At 43.7% G+C, this 17,435-nt stretch overlaps 1 protein-coding gene across 1 annotated transcript in view; it reads right to left on the reverse strand.

Moving 5' to 3' along the window:
* LOC127007681 (uncharacterized) overlaps positions 1-16,685 on the reverse strand; it is a 53,506-nt gene extending 36,821 nt beyond the window's left edge. Inside the window, exon 1 of the mRNA XM_050878892.1 lies at positions 16,364-16,685. Coding sequence (XP_050734849.1) covers positions 16,364-16,534 — 171 coding nt within the window. The 5' untranslated portion in view covers positions 16,535-16,685. The remainder of the gene's footprint in view (positions 1-16,363) is intronic.
* Positions 16,686-17,435: the final 750 nt, after the last annotated feature.

Below are 17,435 nucleotides of genomic sequence, written 5' to 3' on the forward strand. Positions count from 1 at the left end.
ATTAGTATTTTCACTCATAAGACTCCCAAAAGCACTCGCAACTTCACTGCAAATAGCACTCATAACATGGAGGACGTTGGGAAAGGTCTTTGTTCAGGAGTGGACTAGTAATGGCTGATGATGATGATGATGATGAAGTGGGATTTCAAAGAGGGAGTGAAAAGTTTAAATACAGCGCAGAGAGGAAAAACAGACCACAGCTTAGCATAACAACGAAAGCCCTGAATAAAAAGACGATAAAGAAGAGATGAGTACCATGATAACGTAGAGAAGAGAGCAATGAGAGAGAGAGAGAGAGAGAGAGAGAGAGAGAGAGAGAGAGAGAGAGAGAGAGAGAGAGAGAGAGAGAGAGAGAGAGAGAGAGAGAGAGAGAGAGAGAGAGAGAGAGAGAGAGAGAGAGAGAGAGAGAGAGAGAGAGAGAGAGAGAGAGAGAGAGAGAACGGTAAATCAATTAGGTTCAATCGCGGTAAACACGTGCAGTATCAGGTGAACGCGGCGTGACAACGAGGTGTACACGAGCTGATAAGAGAGGACGATGATAAGGAAGAGGAGGAGGAAGAGGAAGCATGGAAACCTGGTACAGCGGGCAACAGAAAATATGCTGGTTGATGACGAGGCTACCCGCTTAATGATTCAAGTCTCTCCTCCGGGAATACTGTTGACCTACAAAACAATAAAACACCTGCCGTTAGGAGATATGGGAACGTTCTATTTATTTCGGCTGCAGTAATGTAATGATCAGTGCAATATTTAAATGTTTTCATCATTTTCACATTAACTAATTCTTATGAACCCGAGACGGAAAATAAGGGAAAGGGGAAGATTATCATTACGAAAAGTAGAAGAGGAGGAGGAAGAGAAATAAACTGAAAAGGAAGAAGAGGAAGAATGACAGGAAATGAGAAGGAAAACAAGAGATGGGAAGAAAGCAGAAAGAGGAAAATAAGCAAAATAAGGAAAAAGAGGAAGAGGGAGAAATTGTGACAGAAAAAGGAGGAGGAAGAGGGGGCGGAGAAGGAAGAGAGGGAAGAGGAGGAAGAGGAGGAGGGCTCATTCTCTAGTGTATCAGTGTCAACAGGATGCAAATGAGGCAACAATAAGGAGCCAGTTTTGAGCCCCCTCGGCAAAGTTGGTGTGTGTGTGTGTGTGTGTGTGTGTGTGTGTGTGTGTGTGTGTGTGTGTGTGTGTGTGTGTGTGTGTGTGTGTGTGTGTGCCAAAACGAAAGGAAAGAGGAGGTGCAAAACGGTTAATTAGGTGTTTTGTGATTGGCAGGTGTGTTCAATGAAGGTAAAGGGGTGATATCGTAGTAGTAGTAGTAGTAGTAGTAGTAGTAGTAGTAGTAGTAGTAGTATAGTAGCAGTAGTAGTAGTAGTAAAAATAAGTAGGAATTTTGCCGTTCTTGCTAATACTGGCGATAAAATGCAGTGTTGTTGTTCCTATTATTATCATTTTAGCTGTTGTTGTTGATGCATTAGTTGATATTATTGTTGTTAAGTGTGGTGGTAAATAAGACAGTATAAGTGTTGATGCTGATATAATCTAGAAACAATGCGATGGTAAAAAAATTATAAAACGAAATGGTAGTAATGAAACCTGGCTGAAGGGTAGCGTAGAGTTTTGCGGTGGTATTTGTGGAGGTGTTTGTGTTGGTGGTCGTGGCGTTAAGTAAGCAAGCGTGGAGATGAAGGGCTGGTGATGAAGTGCGGGAGTGGTGGTGAGTGAGTGAGTGAGGAAGTGGTGTTGGTGGTAGTGGAGGTGGAGGTGGTGGAGGAGGTGGAGGGCGTGTTATTTGCAGGCAAGTGTAAACATCTTTATGAGGCGAGTTACCGAAAGTATATGGTTCTCTCTCTCTCTCTCTCTCTCTCTAATTTACTTCATGGTCTCGTTTCGTTTTTACATTGAACTTTATATTTCACTTTTACACACGAACACTCGTCTTCACTTACCCGAAAAAGCGATATAATACAATAACACAATTCCTTCACATACCGCAAGTTAGAGGAGGAAAAGATGAAGGAAGAACATAAAGAAAAGTAAGAAGATAAGAACGAGGAAAATAGGAAGGACAGAAGTAGGAGAAAGAGATTAAGACAAAAAAGTAGGAAGAAAAGCAGAAGAGAAGAAAATAGGAGGAAGATAAGTAGAGGTAAGTAAAGTAGACAATAAAATAGGAGGAAACTATGTACGAAAGAAAAGTAGAAACATATATTTTAAAATGTACTCGTTTGTTTCTTGTCCCAGTTTCCTTAATTTACTTACTGCTGTGACATATTTCCTGTTTTCATTTTAATATGCTCCTGTACCCTTCTCCTCCTGTTCCTCCACCTTCTTCTCTTCCTCCTCCTCTTTCTCCACCTGATGGGTCCCTCTGTCTGGCTCCACCTGTGTCGCCAGCAGCTTACGATCCATTTACTGACCGCCGGAAAAAGTCTAAATTACCCGGTTGAGTGGAGGAAGAGAAGCAGGCAACAAAGCAAGAGGAGGAGGAGGAGGAGGAGGAGGTATGACAAGAAGAGAAGGAGAAGAAGATGAAGATGAAGAAGATAAAGAACAAAAGAATAAAAAGGATAAGTGAATAAAAAAGAATTAGAGAGAGAGAGAGAGAGAGAGAGAGAGAGAGAGAGAGAGAGAGAGAGAGAGAGAGAGAGAGAGAGAGAGAGAGAGAGAGAGAGAGAGAGAGAGAGAGAGAGAGAGAGAGAGAGAGAGAGAGAGAGAGAGAGAGAGAGAGAGAGAGAGAGACAAACAGAGAGACAGGCAGCGACAGACAGAGAGACAGACAGGCAGATATCAGAGACAGCGATAGAGAGGAGGTTCAAACAGCTATCTTCAAGGGGTGACTCATAACTACCTACACACACGCTGACAGGTGAATCGCGGCTCATTAACCTTTACTAATGAGGTGACTCCCGCCCAGGTAAACGGAAGCGAGTAGGATGGTGTGAAGGAAGGAATTGATGAAGGACGGGGAGGGAGAAAGGAAGGAAGAAGAAAGGAAGAAAGGGAAGGGAAGGGAGGAAGGAAGGAAGGAAGGAAGGAAGGAAGGAAGGAAGGAAGGACGGAAAGGTAGGAAGGCGAAGAAGGGAAGTGGAAGGAAGAAGGAAAGGAAGGAAGGGAGGAAAAAGGGAAGAAGGGAAGGAAGGAGAGATGGGGAAGAAGGGAGGAAGAATGGGAAGGAAGGATGGAAGGAAGGACAGAAGGAAAAAGGGAAGGAGGGATGGATAAGATGCGTGATTAGGTAAGATATGAACTCTGATTATAAAAGAGACTTTGGAGTGACTTAGCGTTGGGAGCGAACCTTGAAGAGTGGTGGAAGGGAGACGATAAAGAAGGGACGTAACAATTAGGAAGAGGAGTGAGGAAGTGTGTGGATAAGAAAGAAATAAATAAAGAACGAGACGATAGAGAAGTGATAATAAAATGGGGAGTAAGGGAGGGCGTGGCTAGAGGAAAGAGTAATGGGTGTTTTAAGGGAGATTGAAACGACTGGGGAAAAAAGGAAAACAAAAATAAGGGAGATTGTAAAGAGATGTATGGTTGTAATTGTATGTGAGAGAGAGAGAGAGAGAGAGAGAGAGAGAGAGAGAGAGAGAGAGAGAGAGAGAGAGAGAGAGAGAGAGAGAGAGAGAGAGAGAGAGAGAGAGAGAGAGAGAGAGAGAGAGAGAGAGAGATTTAATGGATGGGATTTCCTCTCTAACCCATACACATCCTTCAATCCGCTAGAATATCCACCCTCTCTGCCTCCCTCCCTTCCTCTCCCTCCCTCCCTCCCTCCCTTCCTGTTCCCCCTTCCCCCCCTTCAAGTAATTCATGGGGTGGGACAACAATTTCCAGAGCAACAACTGGACAATTTTTCCTTTTCCAAGCAAGCGTGTGACACATATTTTCTTGCTACCCACACCACAGCAAAGCAACACCCACGCCACACCCACTCCACACCGACGCCACACAAACACATACAATACACTAAAGCCACATCTCAACACATTCTTACCCTACAGCCTAGCCACATCCCATATCCACATCATACCTATAGCTTTCTTGCATCCTATCCATACTCTCTATTTCCTCGCTACCCACGCCACATCCACGCCACACAAACACATACACAACACTAAGGCCACATATCAACACATTCTTACCCTACAGCCTAACCACATCCCAAATCCACATCCTACCGATAGCTTTCTTGCATCCTATCCATACTCCATTTGCTTGCTATCTACACCCAACGCCACACACACACACACACACACACACACACACACACACACACACACACACACACTGTATACCTATTATTTTTTTCATGCATCGCCTACTCACTCCGCCTGGCTACCAACACAACACAAACACCTACACCCCATCAAACCCACATGATTTATAAAAGGGACTGTCCTATCTGTAATTCTGCTCCACACCCACTCACACACACACACACACACACACACACACACACACACACACACACACACACACACACACACACACAGAGAGAACGATAGTCACACTGCTCAATTTGTTTGCCATCACTCACTCTCACACACTCTCTCTCTCTCTCTTATCCGGACCCTCTAGAGACTAACAGAGGAACATTTGTCGTTAGATTGGAGGGAAAGAGGATGAAGGAGAGAAGGAGGGAAGGAGAGAAGGAGGGAAGGAGGGAGGGAGAGGAGGAGGGAAGGAGGGAGGGGACAAGGAAGAGGGGAGCAGGAGGGGATGAGAATGGGGAAGGGAAGAGGGGAGGCAGGGAGCGAGGAAGAAAAGGGGAGGGAGGGAGGGGAGGGAGGAGGGGAAGGGAAGAGAAGGGAGGAAGGACGGGAGGGAGGAAAAAAATATTGGAGAGAAGAGGAAGAGCTTATGAATGATGGGATTATGATATGGAGAGGAAGGGGAGGGGAAAGATATTGAGACTAAGGAGGAGGAGAGAGGGGAAGGACGGAGGGAGGGAGGAAAAGAGAGTAGGAGAATGAGGAAGGAGGGAAAGAAGAGAGAGTAGAAGGAGAGAGTAAGGAAGAAAGGGAGGAAGAGGGAAGGAGAGGGAGAAAACAGAGAAGTAGGAAGGAAGAAGAGTGGGTAATGAAGGAAGGAGGGAGGAAAGAAGGAAAGGAAGACGGGGGAGAAAGAGTAGAGTGAGAGGGTGGAAGAGGGAGGGAGAGAGAAAAGACATAAAGAGGTAGGAAATAAGAAGGGTGAGTAAGGAAGGAAGGAGGGAGAGAAGGAAGGAGAGAAGTGAAAGGGAAGGAAGGGTGAAAGGGAGGAAGAGAAATTGAACGAACACTGAAGGGAGGGATGAGTAATGAAATATATATGGAAATGCGGTGAGTTCCAATACTTTTCAGGTGCATTGGTTTCATCTTTGGCTTTTTGTGAAGTCTGACAGAGGAGGAAAGATGAAGAGGTGAAGGAGAGAAGAGGAACGGGGCAAAGAAATACGCAAGAGAAGAGAAGGGAGAAAAGAGAAGGGGAAAAGAGAAATGAGAAGGGAAAAAGAGAAAAGGAAAAAGAAAAGGAAAAAAGGGATCACATAAACAGGAAAAAGGGAAAAGAAAGGAAAGGAAAAACATACGTAGAAAGAAAAGATGCGAAGGTAAGAAAGAGAAGAGGAAAGGGAAACAAAAGAATCGAGAGGGAAACAAAGGACTGAAATGAAAAGGGAAAGGAACAAGCAAGCAAGGAAAAGGACAAAGAAAGAAAATGGAAAGGAAACATAAACGTAGGAGGAAAAGATGGGAAGGCAAAAAAGAGAAGAGGAAAAGGAAACGAAAGAAACTACATGGGAATGGAAAAAGAAATGAAACTAAAAAAAGAAAGGGAATGTGTGAAGAAAAGGAGATAAAGGAGGAGGAGAAAAGAAGAAAAACAAGGATAAGAAACAGCAGCAATTGAAGAAAAAGAAAGAAAGAAGGGAAAGGGAGAGAAGAAATAAAACAAAAATAAATAAAAGAGAAAAACAGAAAATTAAAAGTAGGAAGTGCAAGAGAAAGGGAAAAACAACAACAAGTGAAATAAAGAGGAAAGGGAAACAAAAGATTAAAGAGAAGAATGAAGGAATAGAACAAAAAATTAAGGGTAGGTAGAGCAACAGAAAAGAAAACAACGAGAAAAGAAAAAAAAGAGGAAAGGGAAAAAAACAGCAGAAAAGAATGATGGTAAAAAAACAGAGAATCAAGAGTAAAAACAGCAATTGAGAAGTAAAAAGGGAGCAAGATGGATCATAATTTTTTGGTGTCGCTATAAAAAAAATCTGCTCGCCCCACTATAATCTGGACCCACCCGCCAGGAGCACCCTCGAGTTAGACTATTAGCGTAACGGTGAGAAGAAGAAAAAGAAGAAGAAGAAGAAGAAAAAGACGTAGAATCAGTGCAGTCTAGACGAAGCAAATAAAGGCTAACGAAGACAGGGAAAAGGAGAGGATGGAGGAAGACAAGGACGGAAAGAAGGAGGAAAAGGAGAAAAAAAGACGAAAAAGACAAGAAGAAAACGGATCGCGGTCGAGTAACGGAAGGAAAGAAGGAGAAATACTGGTCGAAGGAAGAGGGGGAGAAGGAAGAGCAGAAGAAGGAAGGGTCGATGAAGGAGGAAGAGGAGTAAGAGTAGGATGAAGAAAAGAAGGAGGAAGAAGAGTAAGAGAAGGATGAAGGGAAGACGGAAGAGGAGGAGGCGGCGAAGAAGAACGATGATGGGTAGGAAGAGGAGGAGGAGGAAGAGACCTAAGAATAGAAGGAAGAGGAGAAAGGTGATGGCTAAGAAAAGGAAGAGGAAGAGAAGAAGGAACCGAAGATGAAGGATGATGGCAAGAAGAGGGTCAGGAGGGAGAGAGAGAGGGGGGAGGGAGAGAGAGGGAAGGGGTCAGGAGGAAAGGATGAAGGAAGAGAGAGAGGGAAGGGGGGAGACTGAGGGATGCCTGCTATTGGTAAACAAACTTCGCCGCGGCCAATCAGCAGACAGTTTCATTTCCTCGGCAAGACGGTCGCGGGAAAGTTGGAATCAGCCGCGGTATGGCAATTAACTCACCTGCTATCTGTGGCTCGGCGGGCAGGTGTTCTCAGGTGAAGGGAGGGAGAGAAGGGAAGAAGACTGGATGATAGAAAGAGAGATGGAAGGATGGATAAGCAGGGGAAGTGAAGAAGATGAGGGATGGAAACTGTAAGCAAGAGAGGGAGGGAGCGAAGAAGAATGGGAGATAGAAAGGTAAGAGGAAGGAATAAGGATTGATGGATGAGCGGAGGAAGTGAAGAGGATGAGAGATGGAAATTGTAAGAGAGGGAAGGATGGAAGGATGGAAGGAAGAGGAGAGAAACTGATAGTGAGAGAGGGAGGGAGGGAAGGGAGGAATGAGGGAAGAAAGAAAAAAGAAAGGAAGGGAAAATGAAAGAAAGGAAAAGAGAGGAAGGAAGAAAGGAAAGAAGGAAAAAAGGAAAGAGAAAATCTATTACCTCAAAGAAAAAAAAGTCCATCAAACTAACAAATGGAAGAATAAGAAGAAAAGTAAAGCAGTAGGAGAGGCAAAAACAGAAAAAAAGTAATTAAGAAAAGGGAAACAAAGAGGATAGAAGAAAAAAAAACGAAATCTAGAGAAATGAAGAGAAGTCGAGGAGTTGCACTGATGATTAGGAAATGCACGGTTGACAAGACAATAGATCTATGCAGAGGAGAGAGAGAAAGGAGGGAGGAGAGAGGAGGGGGAGGGAGAGAAAGGAGAGAAAGGAAGTACAGGAAGAGAGAAGTTAAGGAGTTTGAGGTAGTTGAGAGGAGCTGAGTGGTAGGGACAATGGACAAATGGGAGGAAGAGAGGAAGAGGGGAGGAGAGGAAAGGGGGAAGAGAGGGGGAAAGGGGGAAATGAATAGGGAGATGAATAGCGGGGAAAATAGGGGCAGGTAAGAGGAAACAGGTGAAGATAAGGATAAGGGGGAAGGTAAAGATAAAGTAGGGAGCGTACAGTATAGATGCGCGTAGCCTCAGTGCTCATATCCGTCACATAATATAGAAAAGAGACTAGCGAAGAAAAAAGAGCGATAAGAATGGGTAGTAGATGTTCAAAAGAAAGAAGGGAATGAGAAAAGGAGAGATGAAGACAAGAAAATAAGAAAGAGAAACAGGAAAATGGAACTAAGAAACAAGAGTACGTGAGTGAAAAAGAAGAGGGGAAAGGGAAAAAGGGAAAAGAAGGAATATATTGAAAAAAGGGAAACAAGAAATAGGAGAACATAAGCCAAATGGACGAAGGAAAATGGCTAAATTGCGAGGAACAAAAAAGGAAGAAGCAGAAAAAACGGAGAATGGGGAAGGACAAAGGCAAAGAAACCGAAGAAAGAAAGATCTAACAAACAGGAGTAAAGGAGAGAAATGTGAAGGCAAATTAAATAACAAAGAACATTAGGGAGAAAACAGAAAAAAGAGAACATAGAAACGAGGGAATCGAAAACAAAAAACAAAAACAAAACACATGGAAAATTAGAGACACGGAAAGGTGGAGAAAAAATACTGACCAGAAACAAGACAGAAAGAAAACACAAAAACTTGGAGCAATAGAGGAAAAGATTCGAGGAAGGAAATTGAGGGAAGGAATAGGCCAGAAAAACGGAGAAACGAGGGAATTGCTTGACGAAAGAGAAGTATGAAGAATGGATGGGAAGGCGTGGAAGGGAAGCAGGGAGGAAAGATAAAAGGAGAAAACGATGATAAGAAGGTAAGAAAGAAGAAAAAAGGACGAAAAGAAAGGGAACGAAGTTAAATGAAAATAATGACGAAAAAACAGAAAGTAAAGGTCAGAGGAAAATCGGATAAGAAAAGAAAATACCCACTGAATGAAGGATATTAATAGGGGAGAAAATGATACTGACAAAATTATCTTATATAGAAAATTATAGACAAAGGAATAGAAAAAGACGAAAGAAGAAATAGATTGGAGGGAAAAAAAGGCGAAAATGGAGAGAAAAAGAAAATTAGAAAAAAAATTATTAGAAGACGAAAAATCAATACTAAACGTGAAAAAAACAATAAAACTGGCAATAGACGAAAAAGGAATAAACGAGAAAGAAAGAAGAAGAATAAAAAAAATATCAAAGAACACTGAAGGAATTAATTGCATGAAAAAAAATGTAAACTAATCACCAGACGAAGAGGAGAAAAAGAAAAAGAAGACAAGACAAGAGAAGAGAAGACAAAGAAGGAGAGTTAAACGAAAAGAAGACACATTGCACATAGAAGAAAAAAGATGAGAGAAAGAGAGATAGAGAACATAAGAACGAAAGGAGGGAAAGGAAGAAAAACTGAAGAAAGGAAGTAAGAAGAAAAGTAATTGTTCGAAGAAGGAAAAAAAAGAAAAAAATACGCTAGAAAAGAATTACGAGAAGGAAAAAAATAAGAAAGAAAATAAGAAAGAAAGGAACTGCACGAAGAAGAAAGTGAAGAAAGAATATCAAGGAAAAGTATTGCACGAAGAAGAAAAGATGTGAAGAAAGAATACGAGAGGGAAAAGTATATTGCACAAAGAAAGAAAAAGATGAGGAAAAAGGAAATCAGAGAAACGAATTACGAGAAGAAAAAAAATGAACAAAGAAAATACGAGAGAAAATGATTAAAGGAAGAAGGGAAAAAATGAGAAAAAGAAATACGAGGAAAAGGAATTAGAGGAAGAAGGAAAAAAAATGAGAAAAAGAAATACGAGAGAAAAGTATTAGAGGAAGAAGGAAAAAAATAGAAAAAGAAAATACTCGAGAAAATATTTACAGGGGAATAAACTAAAAGAAAGAAGATAACAAAGAAAAGCATTACACGAAGAAAGAATAAAGTGGGAGAAAGAAAACAGAAGAGAAAAAAGGAGAATAAACAAGAAAATCATAACAGTGAAGAAAAAAAAAAGAAAACAAGACAGAAAAACATAACACGAAGAAGGAATGAAGTAAAAGAAGGACAAAAAAACAAGAGGAAAAAGCGTAACACGAATAAGAAATAAAGTAAAACAAAGAAAAATAAGAAAACCATTACAGGAAAGGAAAAAGCGAAAGAAAGAAAACAGAGGAAAAAAAACTATTACACGAAGAGGAAATAGACAAGAGGAAAAGAAGAGGAAAAAGCGTAAGACGAAGGCGGGATAAGCTGGGGCAGAGAAAATAAGACGAGGATCAACAGAGGAAGGAAGGAGCGGAGGAAAACAAGACGCGGAGCACAAACAAGTAGTCAATGGCGCCCCGCGGGACATAAATCTGAGTGGACACCAACCCTCGCCGCGCGTCTGGATGTCCCCACTTCGAACCCACGCCGATTCTTGCCGGTCATCTGAACCCCCACTCACGCTGACAACTTCCCTTTACTTAAACTTAAATATTTCTTACGGACAGACTTAGATGAACTCGTGGTTAAAGCTGCTGAAGAAGTGCGCAGAGAAATATCGTCAGAGAAAGCGAATTAGCTGCTGCCCTAAATATCAGAAAAAAAGACATCACTATATATCGTCACCTTCGTAAACAAACCGCCTTAGTCACTATTTTCTACCTTACTGGAAGTCAGAAAAGAACTGCCATCATCTCATTTGGCTTAAGATTTAGGCAGAAATGAAAAGGTCACTTCTAGAACACTCAAACCCTGAATGACGAAGGCAACTCTACAAAAAGGGGCGTCACATGTTGAAAAATTGATGTAGACAAAAACCTGGAAATCGCTGAAAAATGACTTAGGCGATTATTTTATGAAGGTGACGATATAAGTTTAGTTTTTCTTTCAATTTCTCTAAGCGATTCTACACTGAAAGGTGAACAGACCACAGAGAGGAGTAAAACCACATCCTAAATATGAAGCTGTTCTGGAGACTGCTGGGCATCCGGGGAGGCGGTGGCTGAGCGGTCTGAGTGCGGGCGCAGTGTCCTGGAGACCCGAGTCCCGCCCGCCGCTACAACCTGACAATTTCCAAGTCATTGCCGGGTGGCCGAAGACTACCCACATGCTGTCCTGGTGAACGCCTATCAACCCGGACTCTAGCGAAACTCTCTCAAGAGGATCAAGTAGAGGTCTGGGGGGCAGCATGAGCCAAGCAAGAATGGCGCCACTACAAAACGCTAAGTCTTGCCCGCGCAACTAACGGGCTGGGGCCGACCAATAAGCCCCATCACCCATCAAGAAAGCCTACCGGCGCTATAGGCCAGACGTAAAAATAAAATACGGATGAAGGAGTAAAAGGTCTCGTCAACTTTTGCACTAGATTGTTGGACGGGTCTGATGTACGACTACCAAATTGTCGAGTCCGTTTTGGCGTTGGCTCCCGCGGGTCCATTTCCCCCCTCTGCTTCGCCAAACAGTCCCAACACCTATTTTTTCTTCTCATATGTTACCTATAACTTACATATGAGAGGAAGGGATAGGTGTTGGGACTGTGTGGCAGAGCAGAGGGGAGGAAAGGACCCGCGGGAGCCAACGCCCAAACGGACTCGACAGGAGGGGAAGGCATTCAGTTAGAGGTTCATCTGCTGATTCCACCTGTGCTTCCATCCACCACGTCCAACTACTCCTATACCTGTTGACTTTCACCTACTATAGTCGGTGGCACGAGGGCGGCGGGAATAATCCAACGTTGCCAGATTGTCGTACTCAGCCTCCGATGTTTGCCGATATCCGACCCAAAAACTGCCTCCTCGACCCCAATAACTGCCTTCATATATAGTTATCGTTAAAATGGTTAATTATTGATGTTTTTTGGCAATAGCTGTGGCTCAGAAACCGGTAAATACGAGGCTCTGAGTACGATAATCTGGCAACGGTGGAATAACCCTTTAGGGATGGACTCGTGGACTTGGTGTGAGGGTCTCTGCGCCGCTCTTTGGCCCGTTATTTACTAGATATAATTTCATGCACGTTAGAACAAGTTAAGAATTGACAAATGAACGCGACGTACCATCACCCAAGCAATGATGCCAAGTTCGCGAGTCCCTCTCAAGAATTAGCCCCGACAGCCTCCATGGAACCGACTATTGTATACCTTTGCTTTCACTTTGCTTTGCTCCACTTTTTAGGAGAAGTGAGAAGCAGGCTTTTTTTTTTTACATTTGTTACCTTTTTTTTATGTCCTTGAACTGACTGCTGTAAAAAAAAAAAAAAATCCACTCCTCCACCTGTTGATTCCTCCACCCACTCCTACTCCTGTTCATTCTTTCCCCTACACTTACGCCTGTTGATTCTTGCGTCCCCTCCTCCACCTGTTGATTTCTCCACCCATTCTTACACCTGTTGCTTCCTCTACCTATTCTTCCACTTGCTGATTCTCGTCTCCACTCTTACACCTCCTGACTCTTCCACCTACTCCTACAACTGATGATTCCTCCACCATTCCTACACCTGGTATTTTTGTCGCCATTGTTACACCTGTTAATATTTCCACCCACGTCTACACCTGTACTTTTCCCCCATCCTCTCCACTTGTCGCTGCTCCTTTCACCCACTCCTACACCTGCAATCACCACCCACCCACGCCTACGCCTGCACCTCTCCCCTCCTCTTCACCTGTCGCTGCTCCTTACACTCACACCCACACCTGTAATCACCACCCACCCACGCCTACACCCGCACCTCCCCCTCAAATAAATAAATGAATAGCAAACAAATAAGATGACTGTAATAAAGGCACATATAAATAACTAACAGACATATGCGTAAATATTAACAATTATCATACGTAACAAAATAAACAGAGTAATAGTTAAATTTATCATCTGATGCACAAGATACGAATATGCAGATAAGTAACAAATAAAGGATAACAGAGTAAAAAAGAAACAAATATAACCGTAATAGAAGATCAAACACACAAAAAAGGGAGAATTATAAATGATAGAAGAAGTATAAGCAACGAACAAAGAGGATCATTTTAATTTATCAACTTTACCACAAAATCCGCGTAAAATAGTCGTGAACTCTTTGATCCGAAAAATTGGTGAGTTTGTGACGGATGAATTAAACAACAACTCTGTAAGCAAAGTTTCAGCCTTAATTAGTGTAAAATACATGAAATAGCGACGCCGGTCCTGTTTATTTCGTCTATTATTAGAGAGAGAGAGAGAGAGAGAGAGAGAGAGAGAGAGAGAGAGAGAGAGAGAGAGAGAGAGAGAGAGAGAGAGAGAGAGAGAGAGAGAGAGAGAGAGAGAGAGAGAGAGAGAGAGAGAGAGAGAGAGAGAGAGAGAGACCATTAGTGTACTGAGCCACATCAAATATTTTCACGAGTATTATTTCATTTTAAGAGTGAATATTAACCATTTTTATTAACCGCATTCATTAATAAAAAGATTCATCGTTACAGTTTGCTGCATTGTGTTACGTTATTTTATACTCAGTGGCGGTGGTATTGTTATTTTGTGGATGTGTGTGTGTGTGTGTGTGTGTGTGTGTGTAGATCTCTCTCTCTCTCTCTCTCTCTCTCTCTCTCTCTCTCTCTCGCACATGCTATGTCTTTTTTTTCCTCTTCTTCCTATTTCCTTCTCTTCCTCTTTACTCCCCTTTCCTTTCTCCCCCCATACGCAATTAGTGCCTTTTTTGTATGGCCTGTAGGAAGGAAACACACACACACACACACACACACACACACACACACACACACACACACACACACACACACACACACACACACTGACACAAACACACTCGACGGCGTGGAGAACTATCAAACACTCCGAAATGAGAAAAAAAAAACACCAGAAAGAAAAAAAAACGTGTTCAGGGATCACAATCTGTCGTGTCGAGTTGCTGTTGCTCTCTATTTTTGTGTGGTGGTGGTGGTGGAGGTGATCGGAGAGGGTGTTAGACTAAGATCTGTTTGTGTTTGTGTTTTTTTCGTGGAAGGGTGAGGGAGAGGAAAGTGGAGGAAGGGAAGAGGTTTTAGGAAAAGATGGAAGAAGAGGGAGGGGAGAGGAAAGTGGAGAAAGGAGGATGAAGGGGGGGAGAGAGACAGGAGATGGAGGGGGAGGGAAAATGTTCTGAAGGAAAAGGGTACATTGAAAGGGAGGTGGAGAGAAGGGAAAGATACTTGAAAGGGAGAGACTGTAGGGAGAGGGAGGTGGAGGGGAGGGGGAGAGGAACTAAAGGGAGCGTGTAAAGGGAGGCTGTGTCTGTGTGTGTGTGAGTGTGAGTGTGAGTGAGTAGTAGTAGTGGTATTGTTAGTAGTAGTAGTAGTAGTAGTAGTAGTAGTAATTGCAGTAGTAACAGTAGCGGCAGTAGTAGCAGTAAACCTATGCCATGTAGCCGGGCAAACACCAGCAGAGCGAGGGAGCGTCGTCCTCTAACACATACCAAAAAAAATATCCATGTGACGGGCGCGAAGGAGGCGATGACGAGGGGGACAAAGCCGAAGAATGAAAACGTTTGAAGACGAAGAGGGAGGTGAAAACTGGCAAGGACTCGAAGTGGATTAAGAAGTACCGTAGAGGTGGATGAAAAGGAGGGTGAAAACTGGCAAGGACTGGAAGTGGATTAAGAGGAACCGTAGAGGTGGATGAAGAGGGGGGTGAAAACTGGCAAGGACCGAAGTGGACTGAGAAGCACCGTTGAAGTGGATGAAGAAAAAAGTGGAATAAGGCAATTAAGAACTGGATGAAGACGAAGTAGAGGTGGATGAAGAAAAATAAGTGGACTAATACAAATGAGACTGAAGAAAGGCGAACTAAAGGTGGATGAAGAAGAAAAAAAAGTGGACGAAGGCGAAGCAGAAGTGGATGAGGAAAAAGCGGAATAAGGCAATTAAAGACTGGATGAAGACGAAATAGAGGTGGATGAAGAAAAAGAAGTGGACTAATACAAATGAGACTGAAGAAAGGCGAACTAGAGGTGGATGAAGAGGAAAAAAAGTGGACGAAGGCGAAGCAGAAGTGGATGAAGGAGAAAAGTGAACTAAGGCAAATGGAGACCGGATGATGACGAACAAGAGATGAATGAAGAAGATAAGGTGGAATAGAGGTGAATGAAGAAAACAAGTGGACGAAAGCAAATAAGAGGGTGCAACACGAGACGACGGCGAAGCAGAAGTGGCTGACGGCGAGACTCACGCATCGAAATTGCCTTCCACCGCTTTCCTCAGCCTCGGAGAACCAGAGGACTCGACAAAAAGAAAAGAAAGAACCAGAGAAAAGGACTATAAAGAAAGGAGGCAATATCTTACCACAAAACCACATGATGAGAAAAGAAAGGAAAGAAAAGGAGGGAAGAAAGAAAGGAATAGAAGAAAATACAGACACAAAGCAAACAGATTAGAAAGGAAGGAGGGAAGAAAGGAAGAATAGACGAAGACAGGAAAACACAATAGAGTAAATGAAAGAAGACACAATACCAGAACCACAATAAAAGAAGAACAAAAAAAGAGAAGACAAGAAGGAGGAGGAGGAAGAGGAGGAGACGGAGGAGGAAAAGGACGAAGAAAGGGAGGAGGAAAAATAAAAGACAGGGAGAAGAGGAAGAGTAAAAGAACAACAACATATAATAAAGAAAATGAGCAAAGCGGTATACCAAAAGAAAAGGAGACCAGAAGGAGGAGGAGGAGGAGGACAGGGAGAGGAAAATGAAAAGAACAGCAGAAGAAAGGGACAGCAATATCCAGTTCAACACCGCCACATCAAAGAAGAAGCAAGAAGCGAGACACGGGAGGCGAGATAGGAGGACACGCAACTCAAAGGAGAAAAGAAAGGAACAGAACTCAAAAGCCAAAACAAGAAAGAAAAAAGAAAACAAAGGGACTAAAGGAGAATGAGACTAAGAAAGAAACCCGGGAGGCGAGCCAGTCCACACACACACACACACACACACACACACACACACACACACACACACACTCAAAGAAAACTCGAAAGCAAGACAGTGAGTGGGAGAATAAAAAACGAAGAGAACAAAGGAATTAAAGAAAGAATGAGAACAAGACGACAAAACGACAAAAGAGTAAAAGAGGAACGATAGCAAATATGAAGAAAGAAGAAAAAAGAATGAAAAAATAACTCCAACGTAAAACAGAGAAACATAAAAAAGAGAAAAAGGAACTAAAAAAGAATGAGAAAAAGACGACGAAACGACAAAAGAGTAAAAGAGGAACAACAGCAAATATGAAGAAAGAAGAAATAGAATGAAAAAAATAACTCCAACATAAAACAGAAAAACATAAAAAAGAGAAAAAGGAACTAAAAAAGAATGAGAACAAAACGACAAAACGACAAAACAGTGAAAGAGGAACAATAGCAAGTGTGAAGAGTAGAGAAAAAAAAGAGTAAAAAACAAAAACGAAGCAGGATGGATACTAAAGCACTCCCCATGCGCACACAAGCACACACACACACACACACACACACACAAGCACACACACACACACACACACACACACACAAGCACACACGCACCTCTTGGCTAGTATCGGTAGCGGCAGCGGCGGCCCTCTTCTGCAACCGCCCTCCGTCATGGCCCGATGCAACCTCCTTCTGCATGGCGCTGGCCTCCTTGGCGGGCAGGGCGTGGGTGAGGGCCAGGGCCAGTGCCAGGGCGACGACCAAGTGGCCAGGGCAAAGCATCATGACTGGGGCAGGGAGGGGGCGGCGGAGCGGTGGGAGCGAGCGCTGGGCGGGCGGCGAGAGACAGAGAGGCGCGCGGCGGGTCTCGGGTCAGCTGCGTCAGGGGGTGATGGTGATGGTGGGGACGCTGCCAGGGACCAAATGCGACGTGTGCGGCAGGACGGGCTCTTATACCTCCAACCGGACCCTCCCTCCCTCCTCCTACACCCCTCCTCCCCGCCCCTTCCCTCCCCTCTCCCAGTCTCCTCTCCCCTCCCTCCTCTCTTACTTATCTCGCTCTCCTCTTTCAGCTCCCTCTTACTCCTCTAGCTACAGTTCTGACTTCCCCCCTCCTCCTCCTCTTCCTCCTATTCCTCCTCCTACGCTCTTCCCCAGCCCTCCTGCCTGGCCACAGCGCCCCACGACCAGAGTGCCGTTGTGTGTTTTGCTAGTAGGTGGGCGGGGATGTGAGTACGCGCGCGCGCGCACACACACACACACACACACACACACACACACACACACACACACACACACACTAACAGGGCTGGAGTAGTAATAGGTGTCAGGTGGTCTCGTTAGCAGCCCTTCTCCCTCTCATTACGGCGCGTACTACTCAAGGGGTCAGGTTAATCAGTGTTAGGTGACCACTCGCCCCTCCCACACACCTGCCTCGCCCCTCCCACACACCTGTCCATACCTGGCTCCTGGATGTGTGTTTTACTCTATCTCTGCGTCTTGACTCGTCCTGAACCCTCTCTCTGTTGTCTGTATGTCTGTTCTCCTGTCTGTTTCTGTCACTGTCCACTCCTATACTTTCTGCTCCCACACACCTGTCCATACCTGACTCCTGGATGTGTATGTGTTTCTGTATCTCTGCGTCTTGAGTCGTCTTGAACCCTCTCTCTGTTGTCTGTATGTCTGT

This window comes from Eriocheir sinensis, chromosome 36 (assembly GCF_024679095.1).
Source record: "Eriocheir sinensis breed Jianghai 21 chromosome 36, ASM2467909v1, whole genome shotgun sequence".
NCBI classification, from domain to species: Eukaryota; Metazoa; Arthropoda; class Malacostraca; order Decapoda; family Varunidae; genus Eriocheir; species Eriocheir sinensis.